Raw genomic sequence first — 25,621 nt, forward strand, 5'->3', positions numbered from 1 at the left:
TTTTTTTCTAATGAGCAACCCAATGACTCCCCCCCCCCCCCCCCCCGAGTCTCATTCTTAGAACTAGCTAAAACATTTCTGACAGAAATTTTCCCAAAAATGTCAGCATGAAGCAGATAAGAGAGAGAGACAATTTTAGCCCATGTAGTCAAAGTTTGGCAAAATTATGAGGAACTGTAAACAGGGTTTAATAACACGATTTGTGTGGATCCTTACAGGCAGGCAGTGCCACCAGTGCTGCCAGTTAAAAAGGGTATCCTTTACACAGGTGTTCAGGTGGCTAGTGACAGTGATGTGAGTCCTTCAGAGCGTGAAGAGTAAGCAGGAAAACCATCCTCCACAGGAATAAAAAAGGATGTCCTAGTGGGAATATTACCTGTTTTATTTCCTTAGGTTTTTTGTGAGAGAAGTTTATTCTCCATCACTTTGACCTTTTTTTTTCCCCTTTCTTTTTAGTGTGGGTGTTAAATTGTGTGTCATCTGCTCAGGCATGGTGCCCTATTTGATTTTTGCATTCACTCCAAGGCATTTACAGCATGTGTCAGTATGGCTCTCTCACACATACATATAAACACAAAAGGAAAAAACCACCCCAGGAGAGGAGAAACTGTTTTGGAACTGATTCAATGATCAGATTTATTTAGCGTGCACAGTGTGGCAGCCCCATTGGAGGGAGGGTGATAACAAAAGGAAATAAATGACAAATAGAAGGCCATTTATGTGAATAATTAGTTTCATTTCATCAGGCACAGAAAGCCTTATTACCTATTCTTTCCAAATGGGATAACCACCATATAGTTTAAGTGACAAATGTAACCTCTAGAATATTTCCTGCATTCTGCATTTATGCCCCAGCTGAGTCTAAGAAACACATTGTAGCTCCTGCCATTCCCACTTGTTTTTCCAAGTGGTGTTTGCTTTTTACAAGGTTAAATCTTAATTGCATAGATTGCTTCAGTATATAAAAAGTCATTGTTTTCAATGATCTGAAGCCACTTAACAATTGAGGGTATTTTTTCCTAAAATAATATTATAATTGTAAAACTAGTAAAGTGGCATTTTATTAATTAATTTCGATTCATTTATTGTAACACTTCTTAATGAATGTAGTACTGGGAAACTGCATGACTGCCTCAAAACTTAAAGGCTTTGATTTATTTTCAGTGTTGTCTGATTACATCAAGACTTGAATGTGTATAAACACTTCCGAGCAAACTGTCCTCTTTTTTTTAACTTTAGAGACCTAAGAAACCACCACCTCCATCAGCTCCTGTCATCAAACAAGGGTCAGGTAAGGTGTTACTGATCTCATCTACCACACTTTAGTTGACATATCTAATTCAAAATGCATGTATTTACAAATTTAAATTGAAGTCATTAGCATAAAAAAAATGTACAAAAAAGTTTCTTGACCATAGTAAATAGAATCAAAACAAACAATTAAATGAGCCTGAAAGATTGTGGTCTGCCTTTTAATAGATTGCAAATGAACAGAAGGAGGGCGTGTGTACCAATGTTTACTTGAAAATATTATGTTAAGAGCTTAATTCTGATATTTATAGTTTCAGAGTAGCTAGGGTCAGGAGGGACCTAAACAGATCATCTAGCCTGACCCCCTGCCACAGGCAGGAATGAATGCTGGGTTCACAAGACCCCAGACAGGTGATCATCCAACCTCCTCTTGAATTTGCCCAAGGTAGAGGTGAGGACCACTTCCCTGGGAAGTTGGTTCCAGATTTTGGCCACCCTAACTGTAAAATATTGCCTTCTGATCTCTAACCTAAACCTATTCTCCATCAGCTTATGACCATTGTTCCTTGTCACCCCAGGTGGTGCTGGGGAGAAAAGAGCTCTGCCTATTTGCTGTTGATCCCCCCTGATGAGCTTGTAGGCAGCCACCAGGTCCCCCCTCAGCCTCCTCTTGCTGAGGCTGAACAGGTTCAGGTCCTTCAGTCTGTCCTCATAGGGCCTGTCCTGCTGCCCTCTCACCAAGCGGGTGGCCCTCCTCTGAACCCTCTTCAGGCTGGCCACATCCCTTTTGAAGTGTGGTGCCCAGTACTGGACGCAGTACTCCAACTGTGGCCTGACCAAAGTCGCATAGAGGGGGAGTATCACCTCTGTGGACCGGCTTGAGATGCACCTTTGGATGCATGACAAGGTATGGCTGGCCTTGCTGGCTGCGATCTGGCATTGGCGGCTCATGTTCATCTTGGAGTCAATAATGACTCTAAGTTCCCTTTCCGCCTCTGTGCTTTCAAGAAGGGAACTCCCCAGCCTGTATGCATGTTGTGGATTCCTTCTCCCAAGGTGCAGCACCCTGCATTTGTCTACATTGAACCCCATCCTATTCTCATCTGCCCATTTTTGTAGTCTGTCTAAATCTAGTTGCGGCCTCTCTCTCCCTTCAAGTGTGTCCACCTCGCCCCACATCTTAGTGTCATCAGCAAACTTGGACAGCGTGCTTTCCACCCCCTCGTCCAAGTCGCTGATGAAGATGTTAAACAGTGCAGGCCTGAGGACTGAGCCCTGGTGTACCCCACCGCTCACATCTCACCAGGTTTATTACCACCCATCCACCACTACTCTCTGGGTGCACCCCATCAGCCAATGTTTTACCCATCCACCTGTGCAGGCATCAGTGCCGCAGTCGCTTAATTTATTGATGAGGATGGGGTGAGAGACAGTGTCAAAGGCCTTCTTAAAGTCTAGAAAGACTATGTCCACAGCGACACCATCATCCAAGGATTAAGTTACTTGGTCATAAAAGGCAATCAGGTTGGTCTAGCAGGACCTGCCTTTGAACCCATGCTGATTGCCCCTGAGCATGATCTCCCCTGCAGGCCCCCCACAGATGTGCTCCTTGATGATTCTCTCCAAGATCTTCCCGAGCACTGAGGTGAGGCTTACAGGCCTATAATTACTTGGGTCCTCCTTACTCCCCTTCTTGAAAACAGGGACCACATTAGCCAGTTTCCAATCCCCCAGCACCTGGCCAGATGACCACGAATGCTCATACAGCCGGGCCAAGGGCTCCATGATGACCCCTGCCAACTCCCTCAACACCCTTGGGTGGAGGGCATCTCACAAGGTCATCTAGTCCAGCCCCCTGCTCAAGACGGGATCATCCTGAACTAAACCATCCCAGCCAAGTATCTGTCAACTATGTCTAACTAATTATGGTTAATTTCAACCAGGCAGACCAGACAAGAAACTCCTTTTTTGTGTGTGTATGTGTGTCAAAAAAGAGCTTTGATATTTCAGGGAACTTAAGTGCATGCTACAACCCAAACCCCTGCTTAACTATATGCAACTTGTTTGTGCGTGTAGTTAAGACCATGGGTCTTTGAGGTTCAGTTCAAAGTCTTATAGGCTAGTTACTGTGGTAAGGAAATACATTAGGCTTTCACCTGCAGGCTTGATTCATGCTAGACATGAACATTTCATACCAATGAAACCACATCCAGGGACCTGGCTATAACACAACGGCCCCACCACACTTGCAGCTTAGGTTCCATAGCTCTGCATGTATGCAGGGGTCCAGTTGTAGGTGCAGTGCCATAGGTGCTGTTTCTTTTTTGATTGTTTTATAACTAGGGTTAAGAATGCTGCTAATAGAAACCATGTTGAAACTGCTCTAAGAGTGTCAGCCACCACCCCTGACATATTTGTATTTTAGAGTGGATGGACCTAAAAGCAAATTACTAGAGTTGAACTGGTATCAAACATGGTTTATGCTAATGCAGCTGAAATATGAGTTACTTGGCCAGTGTAGTCAGGTACATTGGCCTCTACTGGGAAAGTTAAGGTAAAGAAGGGTAGTGTAGACATAGTGAATCTAGTCAGAATTTCTAACTACTGTTTTCTGTTCCAAGTTTCAGTAATTTCTGAAGTGAGTTCTCTTCTGCTTCAGATCTTGAAGTTGAAATAAAACTGCCTGCTGGATCAGGACAGCTGATTATAACTCAGTGGACTCTAACTGAAACTATTAAAATCAACCAAGCTGTTCTTCTGGACTACAAAATTAAAACTATAGAAATATTATTTGCTTATTCATGTTCATAGTTCACTTCCAACTTTCTCTTGAGGTGCCTAAAAGTGCAGAAGATTCAATATTAAGATTGAGGATCTACCTGAATCCTTGCTCTCAGAGAGCAGTATAACTTTGCCATCTAGTGGTAGTTACATTATATAAAGCATGATATATAAAAGAGAAATTTCTCATCTGCAAATGAAATTATAATCATGCGTATATCTTGGGGAAAAGTCCTACAAATATTACATTTCCTACCAAATATATCTGTTCCCTAGTTTTCCCTTCTACCAAACAAAAGAAGAAAACTTTTAGCTTGTATGTAGATCTTTGCATCCACAAGCGTTAGTTATTTAACCATCACAATAGCTCTGTGGGCAGACAGGTATATGCCCATTTTTTTTTTGGACATGAAAACGGAGGCCCAAAGAACTTTCTCAAGGCTGTTTGAGCAAAGCTACAACTCCATGCGATTTTGGTTCCTAATTGCATGCTCAGTTCACTTGATTAGACTATACAGTGCAGATGCAGTGGTTCTCTGATTATTTATTAACAGGCTTATAAAGCCTGCTGGGAGTGAAATATGGTATGCTTATTATGAATGACTATTTTATGTATCACTCACTGTGTGAAATTACTGTTTTTCCAAGGCAACCTACCTTATTTTACCCATCGTAGCAAGGTCTGATTTGATGCTGATGATAATTATAAAGTTTTGAATATTTGGTAGTATGTCATAAAAAAAATAAATTGAAAATTCTGTTTTATGCTAAATAATTAGAGATCAAAATATTATTTTTCTAAGCATAAAAGTATAAGTAGAGGTTAGAAGTTTACTTAATAGATTTAGAGTTGGACTCTTGTTTATAATACAAATAAAACTTTGTCAGGAATCCTCACACATTTGAAATGTGGTTCTTTTATGAAGTGGTATAGCTAAACTTTAACTGCATCTTCAGACTAAGTCTGTGTTAACAGTGTTTACTAACCACATGGGGACCAGACTTGCAGTCTTTTGTCTTTATATATATTTGAGATGCTCACTGGGAAAGTTTTGCAGGATTTTAACCTTTTTTCCCAAATAAAACTCATGATTTTAGAGTAGTTTTAATTGGGATTCTTGCGGTGGTATCTTCTATCTGGAATAGCAGCATAACTAAGAGGGCCAGGGTTACCAGGGCCTCAGCCTCGGGTGCCAAGTTAGGTAGGAACACAAAAATAGAAGTCACTGATGTTGCACCAGGGGCTTTCACCCAGGGTGCTGAAGTGCCCAGGTATGTCCCTGAACAAGAGAAAAATACTGGTCAGTAAATTCAGTAATATTTATTGGCATGGTGGGTTTGTAGAGGTGTTGCTTGTCCAACAGAGCAGTCACAGAGAAAAAATGGCCAGAAGTCATCACTAATGGGCACTTATCATTGAGTCTTAAATGCCAAGGACCTGATGCAGGTAAGGATCAACTGCTGATTGACATATTTAAAAAAATGTAACTGCATTTGAGAGAGACATTGCATAAAAGGGAACAGATTTAACCAAAAAACCTTATAGTGTATTTCCTGCTCTGCTTCCCCTTTTAGTAGGTCCTTACTAAATTAAGCATAAAAGTATAAGTAGAGGTTAGAAGTACTTATTAAAATGTTAAGTATTCCCTGAAGCAGCTTTAAACACTGTTAAGCTAAAATGCTTTTAACACCTTGTAGATGGCCAGTGCAGTGAAGGCAAAACCTATTACAATAGTTCTTATAAAATGTACTTGGGGATTAGAATGACTTCTTGTTTACAATAGGAAATCTTTGCTGCTTATTAGTTCATGTCAAGCTGTGAAAGCAACATTGTGACAGCTAGTGGAGACTTGATGCCAGTAGTCTCCATTACTTGAAATGCTGTTTAATTAGGCTAGAATTCAATTTTTAAAAAATTTTGACAGATAATATCAGTGTTTATTTTAAGCATTTATTTCAATTTTTATTGATTTTTTTCAATTAAATAAGCAACATAAAGATCTTCCACCCCTGAAATAGCAAAAAACCCCCCAAAAAACCCCATAAAAACCAACAAACTAACCCAACAACAAAAAGGTCAAGAAAACACCAAAACGTAGATCCTTTCTAATTGGAGTCCTTCTGTTTGTATGCCAGTCTCAACAGTAGGCTGCTTCTCCTTTTTTTACAGTCTCTTCCCAGTTTGCTGCAGCCGAGTTGCCACTCAGGCATCAGGAACAGCCTTTTTCTGGGCTTTGTTTAGGGGCTTAAGTAGCCTGTTATCTCCCTCCACCCCACTTCCTGGCACCTGTGAATGATCAGCTAATTGCTTAATTGACGAGTCATTAGATCTGGGGCTGTTTTTCTCTTTAAAGAGGCCAGCCTTCAATACTCCTGCCTGCTACTCCCTTCCGTTCTTCCCCTCTTTTGTTTATTAACAATGAAAATATTGTTTCATGAGTCTGTGAGTAGCCTTTAGACCAGGGGTAGGCAACGTTTTTTGGCCGGAGTGCCGAAAACCCCCACAATGCCTACCTTGGAAGGTGCCGGAGTGCCAGCATGCCAGAAAAACAAATTGAGGACAGGGGGTACATGGCAGGATGCATGTGCCCCCAAAGCCCTGCTGCCCCCCAGCCCTGCTCCCAGGCCTGCTGCCTCTGCCCCTCAGTCTGGGCTCCCGGCTAGCAGCAGCTACCCAGAGCCGGGGCCGGTTGCAGCCGGGAGGCTCCAAACAGCTGTGCTGGGCTCCAGGTCCCCGGCATAAGCTATGTACTGGCACGTGCAGGCACGCCTCGGAGCGGGAAGTGGGGAGGAGCCTGAAGCAGCACAGCCCCAGTCTCTCCCCCGCTTCCGGCACAGAGCTGGCGACTGGGCTCCAGAGCCCGGCACAGCTGTTTGTAGCCAGCCTGGGCTCTGGGCAGCTGCAGCAAGCAGTGGGCAGGCTGCAAACAGGTGCACCTCAGGGCGGGCTGCACTGCCCTGCTGTCTGCCCCGAGATGCACATGCAGTCGCTGCCAGCATGGAGCTGATGCCGGAGCTGTGGAGCCTGGCATACCTGTTTGCAGCCTGCCCGCTGTTTACTGCAGCTGCCCACAGCCCAGGCTGGCTACAAACAGCTGTGCTGGGCTCCAGAGCCCAGTCACCAGCTCTGTGCCAGAAGTAGGGGAGAGACCAGGGTTGCGCTGCCTTGGGCACCTCCCCCACTTCCTGCTCTGATGCGCAGGTGCACATGCTGGTATGGAGCTGATGCCGAGGATCCAGAGCCCGGCGCAGCTGTTTGGAGCCTCCCAGCTGCAGCCGGCCCCGGCTCTGGGTAGTTGCTGCCAGCCACAGAGCCCGGTTGCTCCCAGCAGGCAGCTGGGATGCTGCAAGTCCTGCTGGGAGCAGCCCGGGCTCCAGCAGCTACCCAGAGCCAGGGCTGGCTGTGGCATGCCAAGCAAAACGGCCTCATGTGCCATGCTCGGCACACGTGCCAGGGGTTGCCGACCCCTGCTTTAAACCAATATGGCTACAACCTGGATACCTGTGGTAAATTGAACTCTTATCAATGTTTAACAATAAAATCAAATCCTGCTACACCTATATATGTGCCACACCTATATATATATATATATATATATATATATATATATATATATATATATATATAGTCTTGTCCTGACAATCTTTATCTAATGTGTTCTTTTAAAATGTTAACAGTCACAAGAGCACTATAATTACTAGTGTTCTCACTATTGCTAACATTTGTGGAATTGAACTGATGATGATAAAAGTTAAAAAAAAAATAAAAAAATCCTAGTTAATTTTGTGTCTTATAGTCAAATCATTCTGTGTTGATTCTTAGTTAAACTGCTTTTAAACATGAACAGTATTTAATGTGTATAAATAATTATAATACAGGCAGGAACTAAATGAAAAAAATGGATATTTATATATGTTAATTCTCCCTTCTTTTGTTATTAAAATTTTCCAATTTAATGGATAACTCTGAAGGACTCTTTCTGCCACCCTCCCCCCATATGAGTCATTCTTCTGGTATACATAGTTATAGGATTGCAACATTTTAAACTTTTTAAAATTCATACTAAAAGTTTGGAATCTGTTTAATTTTATACTTATTGACAAAATAATTTGCATTTGCATTTTGTCAATTTCCTGCACTCCTAAGATCTATTCAAAAACACTAACTTAACTGTGAACACTGCACAATTGTGATATTTTTATGCTTTCACAGTGTAACCAACTTTACTTTAAAATAGATGCATGTTTTTAGTTTATTGTGCAATTTTAAAAACGAGGAGAAAAACTAAAAAAACTCACATCTTTCTTATTGGTTTATTTACTGAATAGTTGTAGAAACCATTTTTTGGAAATTTATCTGTTTCTATGACAGTTACCACGGACAGAAAGCATGAAATCAGAAAGGTACCTCCAGAAAGGCCAGAATGTCTTCCTAATCGAACAGAAGAGAAAGGTATGAAATGTGTTTTTGTTTGCTCTTTGCGGAGTGGCAAGGAGAGGAGGTTGATTCAAGTTTTCATTTGCTAGTCTTCCAATAAATGTATTGTTTGTTCTCCATTCTTGTAAGTGTGCAGTTATGTAGATTTGAAAAGTATTGGACGATTGTTTCTAGGCCAATTTCTGGAACAAAGATAAGGGAATAATACTACATCATTGTAGTAAATTGTATAGCACAGCTGTGCCAGTACAGAAGTGCTGAGTATTCACAGCTGTATAAAAGGCTAAATAATGCTGTGCTGAACAAAATCCAGTCCTTGGTGTCTTGAATGTCTTGCCCATAATTATCAGATATTTTTTGCCTTGATGCCTCTGTGCCTCAATTCCTCTTCTGTAAAGTAAGGGTATTACCCCTTCATCACAGGAGATTTGTGAAGCACTTGAATGTTACAGTGATGAACACCCCAGAGAAGCCTATAAGGAAATACAAATTCTACCTTCAGAGCAAGGTTTGAAGAATTTGTATTAAAATAAGGTATCACCTGTATGCCTGAGCAATAAGAAAAAAACAAAATATGTAATTAGTCACTTGTGTGCAATTAAATGAGGCAGGGGTTGTATAGGAAAAATAGCATGTGGCCACATTATTAAAAAGAATGGCTGCTTACAGACATTAAAAAAAAACAACCTGATTCAGTCAGCTGTTAGATAAAAGCACAAAAAAATCCCCACTAAAGCACCTGATCTGTGCAGACATTGGGCAAGCCGGGTCCAACTAATGCGATGCCTCTTCTGGGCATGTACTGGGCTCAATGCAGGAGCCCTCCAACTTTTAAAATAAAGCACCTTTTTAATGTCTGTAAGAAGCCAATGGTAATGGATTTGCCTTGGAGGACAAATTAGGTAGCACAGGCAGCCTTAACTCTAGGATTTCCTAACTTTTTGTTCTTTTGGGGGTCCTTGTGTGTGTGCCAATGGCAGCGCCAGTTATTTGTAGGTATTGAGTCTCCAAATATGGTTTGTATTTAAATTATTTTCTTTAACTTACTTTTTATTTAGTGGCCTTGCTCTCTCATCACATCTAACAAAGTAGGTTGCCACCTACAAAAACATATGCCTCCCTGAATGAGTTGGTCTCTAAGGTGCCACCCTGTCCTGCCTGCTACAAGAAAGGAAAGGAATTGTTGAATGTGCTAGAGGCATATAAGTATAGGCAGGGATCTCTCTTATTATGTGTCTGTATAATACAGTGCTAAGCAAAAATGCGTGGGGTGCTTGGGCACTACCACAATGTGAATAATAACAACAGGAGCATTGGTGTGAAAGTGCCTGCTTTCTGATAGATTGAGGAATAGTTTCCAAGAGAAGGTGTTGGAACCTACCTTGCACCTTTATCTAATGTACTTTTAATGACTTAAGGGATGAGCAAGATGACTTTTGTCACTGATCCTTTTCTGTTTCAGTCGTGATTTCTATAGCAAAATATTAAGTAGTTATAAAAGAAACTGAGTACGGCAGCAATGCAGTAGGCATCTTGTTGTGCCAAAGGTGCAAGTTCAAGCCCTGCTTAAAGGCATTGACCTAGCTGCAAGTGGGTACCTAGTCATTCAGGCTGAGGAACCGAAGGTGGTCAGACTTGATGTGGGCAAGCTCACTCCATCTGTGTTCTGTGGCCTACAGAAACTGGCGTGCCTTCAACACATTAACCCAGTGGGGTATTACATTCAGGTGAACCTTTGATATGTGAAAGAGGACCACAGAAATCCTGTAACTTGTTCAGTTCATACTTTTTCATTTTATAAAATATAACAAAAATACTGTCTTTAACTTAACCCATTAGGTCTCTTTATGTGCCTGTGCATGAGCAGGTCAAAAGATTTCCACCACAAGGAATCTGAATGCCATTTCTTTTTGTGAGTTGAAATCAGACCTTGAAGCACAATTTTATGTTATCATGTTGAATGTTTTCTGCTAGTATTTTTAACAAAGTAAAATTGCCAGCGTCTATTTCTGTGGTGTATGATTCATTAAAGCACAGTACATTAAAACTTATTAAGGGGTAGAACAGTGAAAAATGCAGACATTTCTTAGATTTATTTAACTAAGAATCATCAGTTCTGTAAATTGTAAATTGATGTGTGCCAGAGAATTTCACTTAATAATTTCTTTTTTTCTTTTTGGGGAAAAATTGATTTAAAGAAAGATCAGAGAGAGAGCAAAAGCAGTTGGAATTGCAGAAGCCTTCAGTTCCTGCTATACCTCCAAAGAAACCCAGACCACCCAAAACTAACTCTCTGAACAAACCTGGTACATTGCCCCCACGGCGACCAGAAAGACCAGTTGTGCCTGTGACTCACGCAAGGTATTGTTCTTTTCCTGTCTGGAATGAATTGGAACAAAGGACAACCTACAGATTCATAGATTTTAGATCTTGCAGTTGATGCTACTGTTAATTTCATATTTTAATTTTATTTAAAGGAACAAAATAAAAAGGAGTCTTCTAGTTAGATATTGTACCATAAAGCTGTCTCACTGACCTTGAAAGATTAGATGTTTTGGTGCTGTTGTAATTCAAGTAAGTTAACTGTTATTTAGTATGAGTTAATTAGTATACTAACACAGAGTTCACAGCTGTTTGTTCCTAGTCCAGCATTTGTGGAGGGTCTACCAAGCACTTGCAGTGATGTTAGTTAACGCCAGTTAATTGCCGTGCAATGAACTCAAGTTACAATAATTGGAGCAACTCTAAATTACACAGTGCCGTTTGGTAGCCCTGCCTACTTGACTTGAGAATAATGTGTTAGCCTGTAACCTTTATAAATAATACTGCTTTTAAGAAAGGTCTAACTTGGTTTCAGTCTTTGGCCATTGTAGACAACATTTGAACATATTTAAAACATTTTTGCAATAAGTATTTTAAATTGCGCAAGGATATACTCAAGGGACTGTGCTGGAACCCTACTTGAAAGATAGTTTGTAATGGTATTACCTGTTACCTTGTCTTTCATCAGTGGCTGCCATCCCCCTTTACCAGCATTAACAGATTAGGCATTGCAGCATAATTGAGGTAGAATCATATTAATTTTGTTTCACATTTGGGAGAACAAATGAAACAAAGTTTAAATGACTTGCCCCAGGTCATGCACTATCTATGGCACAGGCAAATAATAATAAAACTTTGATCTCTGGTCTCCTTGCTGTTCTATTCTTTTAAGTTTTGGTGCTCAGGTGGTACTAGGTTGATAAAGGCAGGTTAAGAACCTAAATAAAATCAAAACACAGTGTTTTCCCTCTTTCATGTACTTAAAATCCAGTCAATTAAAAAAAAAAAGTAGCTTAAGGCGTTCCTCTAGACTGTGATGTCTGCTGCCAATTTTATCTCATGAAAGTTGATGAAACCCCTTTAAGGAGCACCACTGCTAACAGTTTTAGTCTTAATTATTTTATCAGTTAATTTAAATTAATGGCCTTATCAAGTCTGGAGGTTGTATTGTGTTCTCCTATATAAGGATGTTTTATGGGAATAAGTCTGAAATTTAACATTAATTAAATAATCCATGGAATAGATTTTTAATTATTTGTATAATTAAGAACCTTGAAACCTAGAGTAAAAATGGTCTATTTTTAAAATATAGTTTGCAGGATATGGCTGTTTTCTAACTAATAGTCACCTCCATTTCATAGTTTCATAGTTGGTAGGGTCACAAGGGACATTAGCAGATCATCAAGTCTGACCCCCCCTGCCATGGCAGGAAAGAGTACTGGGGTCAAAGGACCCTGGCAAGGTGTTCATCCAGCCTCCTTTTAAAGACCCCCAGGGTAGGAGCCAGCATCACTTCTCTTGGAAGTTGGTTTCAGATCCTAGCCACCCTGACAGTGGAGTAGCGCCTCCTGATATCTAGCCTGAATCTACCCTTGGCCAGCTTGTGACCGTTATTTCTTGTCATTTCTGGTAGTGCTCGGGGGAACAGGGACTCTCCCAATGCCCGCTGGTCCCCCCTGACTTGTTTGTAAACGGCCATTAGATCCCCTCTCAGCCTTCTCTTGTGGAGGCTGAACAGATTCAGGTCCCATACCCTCTCCTTGTAGGGCCTGCCCTGCTGACCCCGATCATGTGGGTGGCCCTCCTCTGGACCCTCTCCATGTTGTCCACATCCCTCCTGAAGTGTGGCACCCAGAACTGGACACAGTACTCCAACTACGGCCTGACCAGTGCCACATAGAGGGGGAGGATCACCTCCTTGGATCTGCTTGAGATGCATCTGTGGATGCATGACAAGGTACGCTTCCTAACCGCGTCCCCACACTGTCAGCCCATGATCATTTTGGCATCAATAATGACTCCAAGATCCTTTTCTGCCTCTGCACTGACGAGAAGGGAGTTCTCCAGCCTGTAGGTATGCTGCTGGTTCTTCCTCCCCAGGTGCAGTACCATTTATCAGTGTTGAAACCCATCCTGTTCTCATCCTCCCATCCTTGTAACTTGTCCAGGTCTGATTGCAGCCTATTCCTCCCTTCTAGCGTGCCCACATCCCCCCACATCTTAGTGTCATCCGCGAATTTGAACAAGGTGCTTTTTACTCCCTCATCCAAATCACTGATGAAGATGTTGAACAGTGCGGGCCCAAGGACCGAGCTCTGGGGAAACCCACTGCCCACATCCCTCCAGGTCAAATAAGACCTGTCCACCACCACTTTCTGGGCGCGGCCCTCCAGCCAGCTAGTGACCCATCTGACTGTGTAGGTGTCGACGCCACAGTCCTCAAGTTTTTTAAAGAGAATGGGTTGAGAGACAGTGTCGAAGGCCTTCCTGAAGTCCAGAAAGACTACATCCACTGTGACACCTGTGTCTAAGGATTTTGTGACCTGGTCATAGAAGGCCACCAGGTTGGTCTGACAGGATCTGCCTCTGATGACCCATGTTGGTTGCCCCTAAGCATAACCTCCCCTGATGGCCTCTCGCGGACATGCGCCAGGATAATTCTCTCAAAAAGCTTACCCAGGACCCCGAGGTAAGCCTAACTGGCCTGTAGTTTCCTGGGTCCTCCTTCCTCCCTTTTTTAATCAGCTGCTAAATATTTTGAAAGGCCCTTATGGTATCTTATACCAAAATCTGTGAGCATCAGGCCAGTTGGAATAGTAGACTGAAACAGAACTGCAGAAATGCTTCAATTTGGGTGGGGAGCTGGGCAGAGAAGGCTCCTGTAGATTTGTAACACGTTCCCCTGAGATTTCAGTTGCTGCTGCCTCTTTGTACTGTTGTGTGTCAGTACCTTACATCTTAGGGGTTTCAGTAACTGTTTTTTTTCACCCCTCGTGGTCACGGGTTAGGATTTGGGGGACTGGAATAGGTACTAACACAGCCCTGCAACTAGTATGTATGTAGAGGAAAACTGTAACTAACTTCTTCCCAAGACAGCATAGCCAATATGAACACACAGTGTTTTTGATTGGTTATAGCTGTTACCAGTGGTTTAAGTTCTCTAGTATAGGCCAGGCCTAACTGTGCTGAGACTGCAAAGTTTTACCCTGATTTACACTGACAAATGGTTGGTATTAATTTTTTAAGGAAAATCTGGAGGCGGTGTAAGTCGCATCAAATCATTACCCGCAATCTGGCATAAGCAGCTCTATGGTAACTTCTCCAGCCTTTGCCTGGCTGTTCACAGATGGGAGCTTCTGTAGGGCATCTAGCATTCATAAAGACTTTTCTCCTGGATTAGGGCAGTGACATCAAATTCAGTCACAGTAACTCAGCCCTATAATCACCCTTCTTTACCACCTTGTCCCAAACATTAAGTATTCCCTCTTCAGAACACTTCCAGGAAATGCTGTTTCTTTGCCAGTAAGCATATATGTGAAAGAAAGTTCCAGGGAAGTACAGTGAAGGCCACTTGGTGGCTATGCCAAATAAGACATTGCAATTTTGTTACATATTTCTTCCAGCAGTTTTAGAAAAATAAAGGACCTTTATTGATCAAGCTGCTCATTTTGAATGCCCACATTTATCACATTTTACCACATTTTACTAATAAAGTGTGCCAGGATTCTTGTGATTTCTCCTGTTTTCTTACCTTTTAGGGACTTCCTGCCAATGTAATATTTTATAATAGGAACTCATTTTCCAGTTCTCATTAGCCTACAGTAATGTAATTTATGTGTGTGTCTAATTTTTCTATAACTTTTTCCCAGTTTTTAGCAAAGGATGTCAGACTTATCCATTACAGTATTTGTAGTCTGAAATAATGTCCATTCATTTTCTAATAGATAGTACCACCTTCATACTTATAAACCAGGCATCATTAGCTAAATTTCAAGCCATCTTTCACCAGATTATACCAACAGAAGCAGAAAAGTTGCATCTACTAATGAAAAGCAAAGAGCGAATGCTGTCTTTAGCAGCTCATATACATGTGGAGGGAGGCTGCTCCCTCCACGTGTTACAGTGCATTGGAGCAGACTCCAGCGTCATGTGTATCAGTGTCACATGTACTAGCGTCATTTGATGAGTTTTAGTTCAAAGCATTCTGTTGCCATTTTTCAGCACAGGGACACTGATGCACGTAATATACAGGTCACAGAGCTGTGCTAACTAAAGCACTTCCCTCCCCCTACCTCCCAGAGCACACCTATAAACGCTCTAGTATTTTGTGCTGTATTTCAATTTATGAATGGCTAATGCGGCTCTTTCAAGCAACATACTGAACGTCTAGGCTGCTTGTTGCAGGGACTGTTCCATATTTGGTACATTTTACCCATATATAGCGAAAATGTGCATAATGCTGTATAGATACAATAATCCATAGATCAGTCCATTTAAGTCAGCAATTCTCAACAAGGGTACCATGGCACCCTGGGGTGTCTTGAGATCCTTTCAGGGGTGCTGTAGAGTATGCACTGTGTTGGGTGTGATTTGATTCACAAGATAAACCCATAGTTTTCGTATAGAAATCCATGGTGTTAAACTTTTTGATCCGTTGTGGTTGTTCTGGGTTTTATGCAACCCAGAAGAAGAATTTGGTCTGTTATATTTCTGTAGTCAAAAAAGAGTGAAAATTAAGAGCTGATATTTTCTGAGGAATGGGTCAAATCTATGTAGCCTAGAAAGGTTAAGAAACACTGATTTAAGTGAACTATGGCTCTCTTGAAATTTCTTTTGTAGATTTACAGACCTGTGCACTTTTAAAGTATGTTCTTACATTTGATTTAATTTTATTCTGCCCGATTAGTCATTTTGTTTTGATAGACTAAGCCTATCATCGTATAGAAGTTTTTGCTTAAGAGGAAGGAAGAATTACTCATGGCTTAATCTCTGCTTGCCTTAAAATTGCCATTTCCCTCTTACAAATAATTTTTATTTCTTTTCTCTGTCAAATAAACTATCCCAGGCCATGGGACTTTTTTGAAATTCTGGAAAGGGATTTCATAGTCTAAAGACATGACTACTGGGTAAGAAAATTATTTTCTAGTGGGGGACACTCATCATGATGAAGAAAATGACTTTATGAATAGTACTGAGAGCTACTGGACCCCATTATCTTAGCTTGAAATTTTGGTCTCTCTTATCTACGTTTTATCAACTATTTTACCCATCACTATCACATCTATATCCCTGCATTGATAATTAGGTAGAAACAATTGTATTATGGATAAGTTTCTGAAGGGTAAACCTTAACATCTTGAAAAATATCTAAAATCAGAGAACATATGAGGAATTGTTTAGGGAGACTACTGTGTCTAAAATAGCCTTTTTGACAGGTGTTGAATAGAAATGAGATAAGGTTAATCCAGACAGTATGTCTGCTTACTAAAGACGACTCTCTCTGACATGTTGTTCTGTGGCACCCAAAATAGGGGGAACACTCTGCCCTTCTTTATATTAATTTCAAGCTAACCGTCTATAGCCTCTAACCCATACACAATCTCTAATAAATATCTCCTCTTTTTTCTCACTGTAGGAGTGATAGTCAAAAAGTTGAACTAGTGGGCAGTACAGTATCCAACACCCTTGAGAAGGACTCCTCAGAAAGAAGCAGTGATATTGGTAAGTTCTGGTGCTTTTATGATTTTAACAAAGTTATGTTTTTTGTATTTCTTCTGACAAAATGGTGGTAGAAATATTTGTGGTCTCATGGTTTTGCTGTGCTCCAGAACGAACGGAATAATGGGTTCATAATGAATTTTAAATGAAAAGTTAAACACATTTTTTGCTTAGTCTTTTAAAGAAAGTAGAAAAGAGAATTATCAAACTATAGGATATTTTGAATGGGAAGTAGACTGTGCTGTTAAAAGCCTCCTGAAGCAGTTAGCTAGTCCAAATAATTAGTCTGCTGTGTTTTGTAAGGTGTATGTTTAGTACATTTGATATTTTTAATGTTTTAAAGGCTTGTATTTGCAAATGTAAGGAAAGAGAGATTGAGTAAATTAAAAAAAAAACCATTATTGCAAGCATCTGTTTAATTTTTAAAGTTAGCAAAGAACTGTACTGCATTTAAAGTAACAATTGGTGTCCCTGAAACACTTACAGTTTAATCGTGGAATCACCTTGACAGGAGTAAAGAGAAGAATACTTTTCTTTTTCTTTTTCTTTTCTTTTCTTTCCTTTTCTTTTCCTTTTCCTTTTCTTTTCCATTCCTGAGTTTGAAATCCTTAAGAGATGTGCACTGAGGTTGTGGTTGTTGTAAATGTCCTTCAGAAAATGAGGTGTTATAGTTTGTCACATTTCTGTAAGCAAACCCAGGGCCAGTGTCACTTGTAAGTGGAAGTATTCCAATGACATCTGTTTCTGTCGCTCAATTCAGTAACAACTGTGAAGCAGCAAACGTGTTTTTGTAAGAGGCAGAAACGTTGTCCTGAATGTAAGCATTTCTACATTTCATTGGTAGCATGCATTTTTTTAAACTTGTGGTTTCTTCCTAGAACCACTAATATTAACACATTATAGTAAAATGTTGTACTTCCAAGAACCAATCTGACATTTCTTCAGACTTAAAAGTGAAACTTTAAAATACATATGTAAAATGTGAATTTAATATATAAAAAGGAATCCTAAAAATTATTTGGGTTAACTTTATGAAAGTGAACTTTATTATTGGTCTCAATAATCAAGTGTCTGCTTTTGGAATTTGTTGCTGTCAGTCTGCTTTATTTTAGCTAAGAATAAACAGTATTTTCTGCAGATTTCTGGAGGGTAAGCAGCAATATTAGAAATTACAGCTATATTGTAAAAACTGGTTTATGGCTGTACATTATTATATTTTCTGAATAATTTGATATTAACGCCAACAGAATATGGAAATGCAATCATTTTGGCATTTAATATATTTATTCCTTTGTATAAATGTAGTTCACAGCCGCTAGGCCTTTGTGTACTGGCAACAGTTTATGGTTTCATACATAATATAATAGTGTGCTGCTCTGTAAATTTTTATATCTAGCACTGAATGCACTTAGTGCTATTTGATAAGAGCTCAGAGTAAAGCAAGAATGGGCTTGCTAGTAATTTTGATTCAGAACAATATTTGTTATTTTCCAGATTGATTTTTTTTTTTTTGACAAAATGGAAACAAACTGGTAAAGTCAACAAAAAGCCCCCGCCCCCCAAGTAAACCATTTTTGCACTATGTTGCACAAGATTTTAAATGCTGAACTTAAAGTATCTTTAGTGAGGAAAACAAACCAAGTCCAAGGATAATAGCATGTACACTTAGACAAGTATAACATGATAGGGTCAAACCAGCATGACATCTGCAAGGGCAGATGATGCCTTTCTAGCCAGTTAGAGGTGTTTTTTGTTATTGCTGTTTTGTTTTATTTTAAGATTATAATATGGGAGTGAGAATTGGCCTAGTGATAATATTTACCTCTGATTTCTAAGTGGTTTTGATGACCCCTTGTTGAAAAGGTTGTTAAGGAAATACACAGCTAAGAAGGAGAAGACAGTTATATGGTGACTTAAAATGGTATAGGCTAAAACTAAGTAATAGCGAATGACTGTCCTGAATGATGGAAACGGATTAGTAGCCCAGAGTGTGCCACAGCCTGCTGCTATTATATTGATTTTTTTGAGGACGGGGCAGTCAGTCTATCAAATTTTTCAGGTAACAAGAAATTATTAGCAAAAATGATAGTGGATTGAGATGAATTTTAAAGCACTTACAAGTTAAATTGGAACACGTGTAAGATTATGACTTGGGATCCTGGTATTCTCTGATAAATAAATAAATCCCCAATTTTTAAATTAAAATAAGTGACCCCAAATCCAGAGTTTTCCATGATTAAAATGAAACACCGCTATATATATATTGGGGACTTTTTTTTTTTAATTAAAGAAAACCATGATCTATGGTTATGACTGTTACAAAACAGCCTTAACTTTGGGTGCAGACAGAAGTGACAATTTTTGCCTCATCTGGCCACAGAAAGCAGTCTATAGCTGTGACCAAACATAAGTCATAGCTACAAACAGCTTCAGATATGGCCAATTGGGGGAAAATCTGAACCCTCATTATATAACAAGTTCCCTCTCCTCCCTTCCCCCCCCCTCCCATTCTGAAACGGGGACAGGCTGGGAGAGAGGAGGTAAAATTGTTAAGGGAAACCAGCTGCAGGCTCCCAGCCAGCAGCTAGATTCCCCTTCCCCCTGGAACTAACAGTGAGCTTCTGTTTGTTCCAGGGGACCATTGTAACGCAGTGTGCTTCCTGCAAAGCGTCCCCACTTACAGTGGGGAGCTGCACTTCTGTCTGTGCCCTTTATTATCTATACTGATGTACTCTGAGGGGAGGAGAGACCACAGCCCCACCCTTCCCCTTATCCTCAATGGAAAGGGTTGAATTTAGGCACCATTCTTTTCCCAGCAGCATGACTAGGGGTCTACTTAACTTAAGGAGGTGGCTGGCTGATTTCATGGGGAGATCATGGGGCTGGCCACCATTTTCACAGGCCCACCAGTGAGCCCGCTTCTCACTGCTGATTGGCTGTATAGTCTGTCTGTCATGTGTGGTCCCCTCCCCCCCCCATCAACTGGTGGAGAGTGGTGGGGCTGCACAATAGGCAACATCTCAGCCAATCAGCAGTGAGGGGCAAGGGAGGCAGCCATCTTGGGCTCCCCTTCATATGGCCAACCTCTTCTTCCCTCCCCAGAGGGCTGCACAGCTAGACTACACCTTGAGATCTGCTGGCTCCCTCCAGGGAGCAAGCATTTTATTTTGCATAAATTGGGGGGGGGGGGGGGGGGTTCATGGATTTTGCCGTTATTGCCCGCTTTCATGGGCAATGCTGGATTATGTGATTTCCAGGAAGTCATGATTTCAGTGGCTCCCTAAACATGACCTATAGTAGGATACCATGTTATGGGTAATAATGCGAACAGAAGCAGCAGCTGTTTTATACAGCAGCCTGTGAAGGGCAGAAAACCCAAATGATCTTTGTCACAACTCAGCCCCCCCCCCCCATCCTGTCTCACTGTAACCCTCACCACTGCGTTATACTCCACTCATATGATAGCTTAATCTAAACCATTCTCAGGCAATTAGAGCCCCTTGCAGAGCAGCAGCAGCAGCCAACTGTAAATAATCTGGGCTCTGTCTCATGTTACTGTTCAGCGCTAGAGGTAAGGTGAAGCTACAGCACTGGCCTCTGATCATCCTTAAACCTATTTAATTTGCATCAGGGCTGCCTTGTCTTCCAGTAAGATTCTCTTGTTCTGCATTAAAGTATGACCCTTCCTGATTAAGTGTAAGCACACAAAGGAACAAGAGTGTCAGAAGAGTATAAAAATGGACAAGTGCTAGAGCTTGGGGTAATAATTTTTTTACTTTTTTTTTTTTTTTTTTTTAATTTCTAAATGTTCCACATCAGAGTGAAACCCAAGACCTTTAGATCTTTTAAAAAGAATGAAGGAAGGGGTTAGGTGCAAGAAGAGATCCCACACTGTATGGTGGTCAGGACATTCATTTGTGATCAGGAAGATGCATGTTCAGTTCCTGCACTGAACCTTGGTCTCGTGGAACCCAGATGACTGCCCTCATATCATCCTGTCTAGGGAGGACTGGTGTTTCTGTCTGCCTTCCTTGTTTTGATCATGCTGGATTTGTGAAACCTTTCCCAACTTTTGTTGAAACTGGTACATGTCCTTGAAAAGTTTAGGTTTAAACACAATGGCAATTTATGATCAAGAAATCCTCAAAAATTTTTAGACCAATTCTACAAATGTGCCTGAGTTTGTATTGCTTGAGTGTGGTCAAGTTATTATTGTACAAAATACTGAATTCAGTTAATGTTGTACAATAAATAGTTTTTAATTGTATGCCAAAGACTGAATGGCCTTTGGCTTTATTAGCATATAACTTTTGAGACCTGTTGACATGATGTTGAACACACATAGAGACTGCAGAGTTATGATCATTATAACTCCTTGGGATTGCATTTCAACTTGGATGTAATTTATTAGTGAAAACAGAACCATAGAGCATGCAAATTTGAATTGCTTATCACCAATTATAATGAAATTTGAGATACTGTTTGATGGAGTATAAGTATAATTTTATGCCTGTCTTTTTAATTTAATTATTACAATTGGAGGATTTATGTTCACAGTTATTACCACCCTTTTGTTTGCCTTCACTTCCTCCTACAGATAGCCATAATAAAATGCAGTGAAGAAATCTGCCCTTCAAATTATATGATTTTACTTAGATTTACAGAACAACATAAAAAAACAGTTCCCCTTTCCTCCTCACTTTTTGTTTTGTTTTCTTTTTTTCCCATTTGTAGTGATGCCTTTCTTTTCCTTTCCACTCATATTTCATCAAGCTTTTCCTATTTACATCTCTTTACCATGGGTAACTCTTCTTCACTTGATGAGGGTAAGGCTTTTTTCCATCTCTATTCTGTCCTGATATTAGTTGACAATGAATGACAGACATGAACATTATGTGGAACTCCTATTGTATAGTTAGCTATGAGAGATATTTTTAATAGTAAGTGGATACTGTATTTAGTTGACTGAAAAATGTTTCATTGTAAGGAAAAATGTTGCACCATTATGTTGAAACAAAAAAAATAATTGCAATATGCTCAGACAACTCCATATGGAGTTTCATAGGTTTATCTTATGTATACTTCTTATGTGCCCGCTGTCAATAATGTATATTTTCTTATTAAGTCTTTATACACAAATGGTGTTATCATAAAATCTGGAGTTGTAATAGCAGGAAAACCATTTAAAAAATATCTCCAGAATGTTCTTTAGGTGGAAAGAAGATATATACAATGTGGGATTTTCAAAAGTACCTGTTGACTTTTAATATACTTATGCTCCTAAGTCACCTAAGGACTTATTATATGATATTGAAAGTCAAGCAGCTCTGAACTAAATAATTTAAATAAGTTTGCCAGAAATTAGTATAAAAATATGTAAAATAGATTCACACACTTCACCCAGTAAAGTAGTCTTTCTGTGCTTACTAGAGGCGCACCAATATATCGGTCCATATTGTATCGGCACTGACAAAAGGAAAATTGGCATTAGCAGCAATCACCTTTTTTTGTGGCTGATAATGTTGCCGATAAATGCCACATGCATGTGCCAGGAGCGCAGCCTGGCAGCTTGGAGAGCAGTGTCTGATTGGTAAGTCTATAGGAGGAAGGAGTGGGAGAGAGGGAGGAGAATGGGGCGGGGGGGCAGGTAGAGGTCCCCATGGTGAGGGAGGGAGTGGGGCTGGGGCAGGGGCAGGCCCTGCATAGCCAGGGAGAGGCATGGTTCGTTCAAGGGATGTGGGGACAGAGTGGCTCCTACTGCTGCACGCGTGTCCTGTAGAGGCATGGGGGGCATGTCCCGTCCCCCCCCCCCCAGATCTGCGCATGGGGTGAAGGCAGGTTGCCTGCTGTGCATTCAGGGCCGGAGGCTACGCCAGCCTCTTCCCGGTGGGAGGGCTGGGCTGAGGCTGTGCTGAAGGCAGGCATGGGTGGGGCACACAGCAGCAGTGCTGGGAGGGGGGCTACAGCAAATTTGGGCGGGGCGGGGGGCTGTAGCCCTCTTGTAGCTTCCCATCCCAGCACTGCTGCCACTCACCCCACCACAGCCTGGCCAGAGTGTAGCCCAGGCCCAGACCCCCACTGGGAAGAGGCTGGCACAGCCTCTGGCCCCGACTGTGCAGTGGGCAGCCTGCCTTCACCCCGTGCACAGATCTGGGGGCACATGCACCTCCTGCTTCCCCCGGGGAGCGCACAGCAGCAGGAGCCACCCTGCCCCACTCTGCCCCTCAGACGAGCTGCAGCTCTGTCCCGCGCCCAGCCCCGGCTGTGCAGTGCTGGCCCCAGCCTCACTCCCTCCCTCATTGTGGGTGCCTCAATCTAGCCCCCACATGCCCCTTCCCTCCTCCCCCTATCCGTTCCTCCCCAACAGACTTACTAGCCGGAAGCTGCTCTCCAAGCTGCCGGGCTGCATATCAGCAGTCGGATTGGTATCAGTCAATATGGCTGGTTAATAATTGGTATTGGCCCAAAATTGTTTTATTGGTGCACCCCTAACACTTACCAGCAAAGAAGAACTGCACAGACATGTCATGTATGGGAGTGAAGGGGACACATCTGTTCCACTGTTTATACTGGCTTGTGGTACCCTTTATTTTTTTGTGAAAAGATACTCAACTATATCCCTAAAATTCCCAACAAAAGATATCTAAATACACTGATACTTGCTTGAAGCGTAGAACTGGCATGCAGTTTATTGAGAGAGATTTTATAAGTTAACAGATGGAAATACGTTTTTTAAAAGCAATTCTTCTTCAGGTGAGGAATAAAGTAAATTGGTGATCATCAGAATTTCCTCTGAGGAGCCCTATTTAGTATATGATGGAGAGCATGATGCTAGCTTTTTTCCAGATGCTAAGTTGTATTGGAAGATGGAAAAAACGTACTATTAAAAACTCTTTACTTTGCGTTTCTTCACAAGCAACAGCTGTAGCTGCCACAGTACTGCTGTAACTCATATATAGGATGGGAGATCATTAGTGTGCTTCTGAACGGGGGATTAGGGGGTAATGAGAATTATTTCTCCCATAAGATTTGGCCTACACAATAGAAAAACTCAGAGAACACTGCACAAAATTACTATGAAATGGGTGGTTCTGTTTATATCCTGAATGAGCCATTGCCTTGTTGTGTGATTTCAGGCAATACCTAGGCCAACTTGTTTCCTCAGTTGTAAAACCTGGAAAACATAGGAAAGACCCCACTGAATAGAACAGAGGTGGACAACGTGTGGCCTGCATGCCACAAGTGGCATGGCCAGCTTCTGTGTGGCACATGGCAGATTGGGGAGGAGGGAGACAGCAGGGCAGCAAATGTGGCAGGCATCAGAAAGCAGAGCAGCAGATGGGACAAAGAATAGAAAGCAGAGCACAGATCTTGCAGGGAAGGGTATGAGAGCAGTCCTTGGAGAGGGTACAAGGCTAATTTGTGGCATGCCTACCAGAAAAGTTGGCTGCCACTGGAACAGAAGATCTCAAGGGCAAGATGAGAATAATAGTGAAGAGAAGTCCACCTGCATCTACTAACACACCACCATACCTATTTATTTTAACACAGCAATGCAAAGCGACCAGAACTGACATAAGTACACATGTGCAGAAAGCTGTAATATTTTACGTTCACTAACCAGAATTGCCCTTGTAAGTGTCCTTGAATTGTAGAAATCGTAATTAGGGATGTAATTATGGTCCAGAAAGTAAATTAATTCTCTTGCTGTACAAGGATAGGAAAATGCATCAAAACAGACACTTAAAACTTTTCTCCATGTGTGCCATATTTTTCATTTGTGCCCAGAACCACAGCACATTGAGCCAGGGCAGGCAGTGCAGCCCCAGCTGGCTGGAGGGAGGCGGGGTTCAGCATGCCAGCCCAGGTCTAATCCCCTGCCCCCGCCCGGCTCAATGTGCTGTAGAGAGGCTGGTTAGAGCACAAGGATGCTACAGTGCAGGGCTAGATGGCAGGCAGCCTCTTCACTGTAGCACTGTCTTGCCCCAGCCAGCCCCGGTCACTATCTGGATGTAAATAACTCTAAGATAATACACCAGTGGAGTAAATAACTCTAGGATAGTACTTGCGTTTAGGCAATACTGTCCTATGGTAGAGTTAATTAATTTACTCTGGCTTAATAGCACTATGTGTGCAGCTAATTAGTCAACTCCACAGTAAGCATCTCACACCCCTTGAGCGCTCAAATAATGGGCTGAGGTAATTGTAGAGCTTTTAGCTACTGTCTTTGCAAAGTCACAGAAGTCAGGTGAGGTCCCAGAAGACTGGAAAAGGGCAAATATTATGCTTGGAAAATTACAGACTAGCCTAACTTTGATACTCAGAAAAGTACTGGAGTACATAATCAAAGGATCTCTTTCTAAGTACCTACACAATAACAAGGTGATAAGCAGGGATTCTGGTTATCTCTGCTTCTGGTTATCTGGATAAGTGGTTTTCTCTGATTTAAAAAACAATCCCCAATTTTTGGATTAAAAAAGTAACCCAAAATCTACATTTTTCCATGATTAAAATGAAACACTACTATATATATATAGTGGTATTTCATTTTAACTTAAAAAATTTGGATTTTTGGTTACTTTTTTAAATCCAAAAATTGGATTTTTAAAAAAAAAAAAAACAACAGTATCCCTAGTGTTAAGGTACAACTAGTATGGATTTGTCAAGAGCTAGTCATGCGTGACCAGTTCAATTTCCCTGTATAATAAGGTGATAAGTTTTGTGGATGGGGGGAGAGCAAAGGATATTATGTACTTTGACTTTACCAAGAGTTATGACCCCACTTTCCATGATACTCACATAAATTTGCTAGGGAAATAGAGTTTAAATAAAACTGTCACGGGGTGGGCGCATAAGTGGTTGTATAAGCATGTGCAAAGAGTAGTCACAGACAGCTCAATCCCCAACTGAGAGAAGTGGAAGTGGAAGCCCCCATGGGTCTGTCCTCGGTACAGTGCTGTTCAACAGCTTCGTTAAAGACTTGCAGGATGGACTAAGTAAATTTGAAGAGGATGCCAGGCTGGGTTGGGTAGGAGAATTAGCTTTCAAAATGCCTTTTAGAAATTTGAAAAATGGTCTGAAATAGATTGGATGAAATGTAATAAGGAAAAG

The 25,621-nt window shown here is 41.3% G+C and overlaps 1 protein-coding gene across 12 annotated transcripts in view; it reads left to right on the forward strand.

Annotated features, from left to right (window-relative positions):
- Positions 1–25,621, forward strand: part of SH3KBP1 (SH3 domain containing kinase binding protein 1) — a 361,711-nt gene that overhangs the window by 323,337 nt on the left and 12,753 nt on the right. For all 12 annotated transcript variants that reach the window (XM_059720873.1, XM_059720872.1, XM_059720874.1 and 9 more), the window contains 4 exons: positions 1,240–1,291; positions 8,405–8,485; positions 10,669–10,831; positions 16,428–16,513. In XM_059720873.1, the coding sequence (XP_059576856.1) occupies positions 1,240–1,291; positions 8,405–8,485; positions 10,669–10,831; positions 16,428–16,513 (382 nt within the window). The remainder of the gene's footprint in view (positions 1–1,239; positions 1,292–8,404; positions 8,486–10,668; positions 10,832–16,427; positions 16,514–25,621) is intronic.

Source organism: Alligator mississippiensis, chromosome 1 (assembly GCF_030867095.1).
Source record: "Alligator mississippiensis isolate rAllMis1 chromosome 1, rAllMis1, whole genome shotgun sequence".
In the NCBI taxonomy this organism is placed as follows: domain Eukaryota; kingdom Metazoa; phylum Chordata; order Crocodylia; family Alligatoridae; genus Alligator; species Alligator mississippiensis.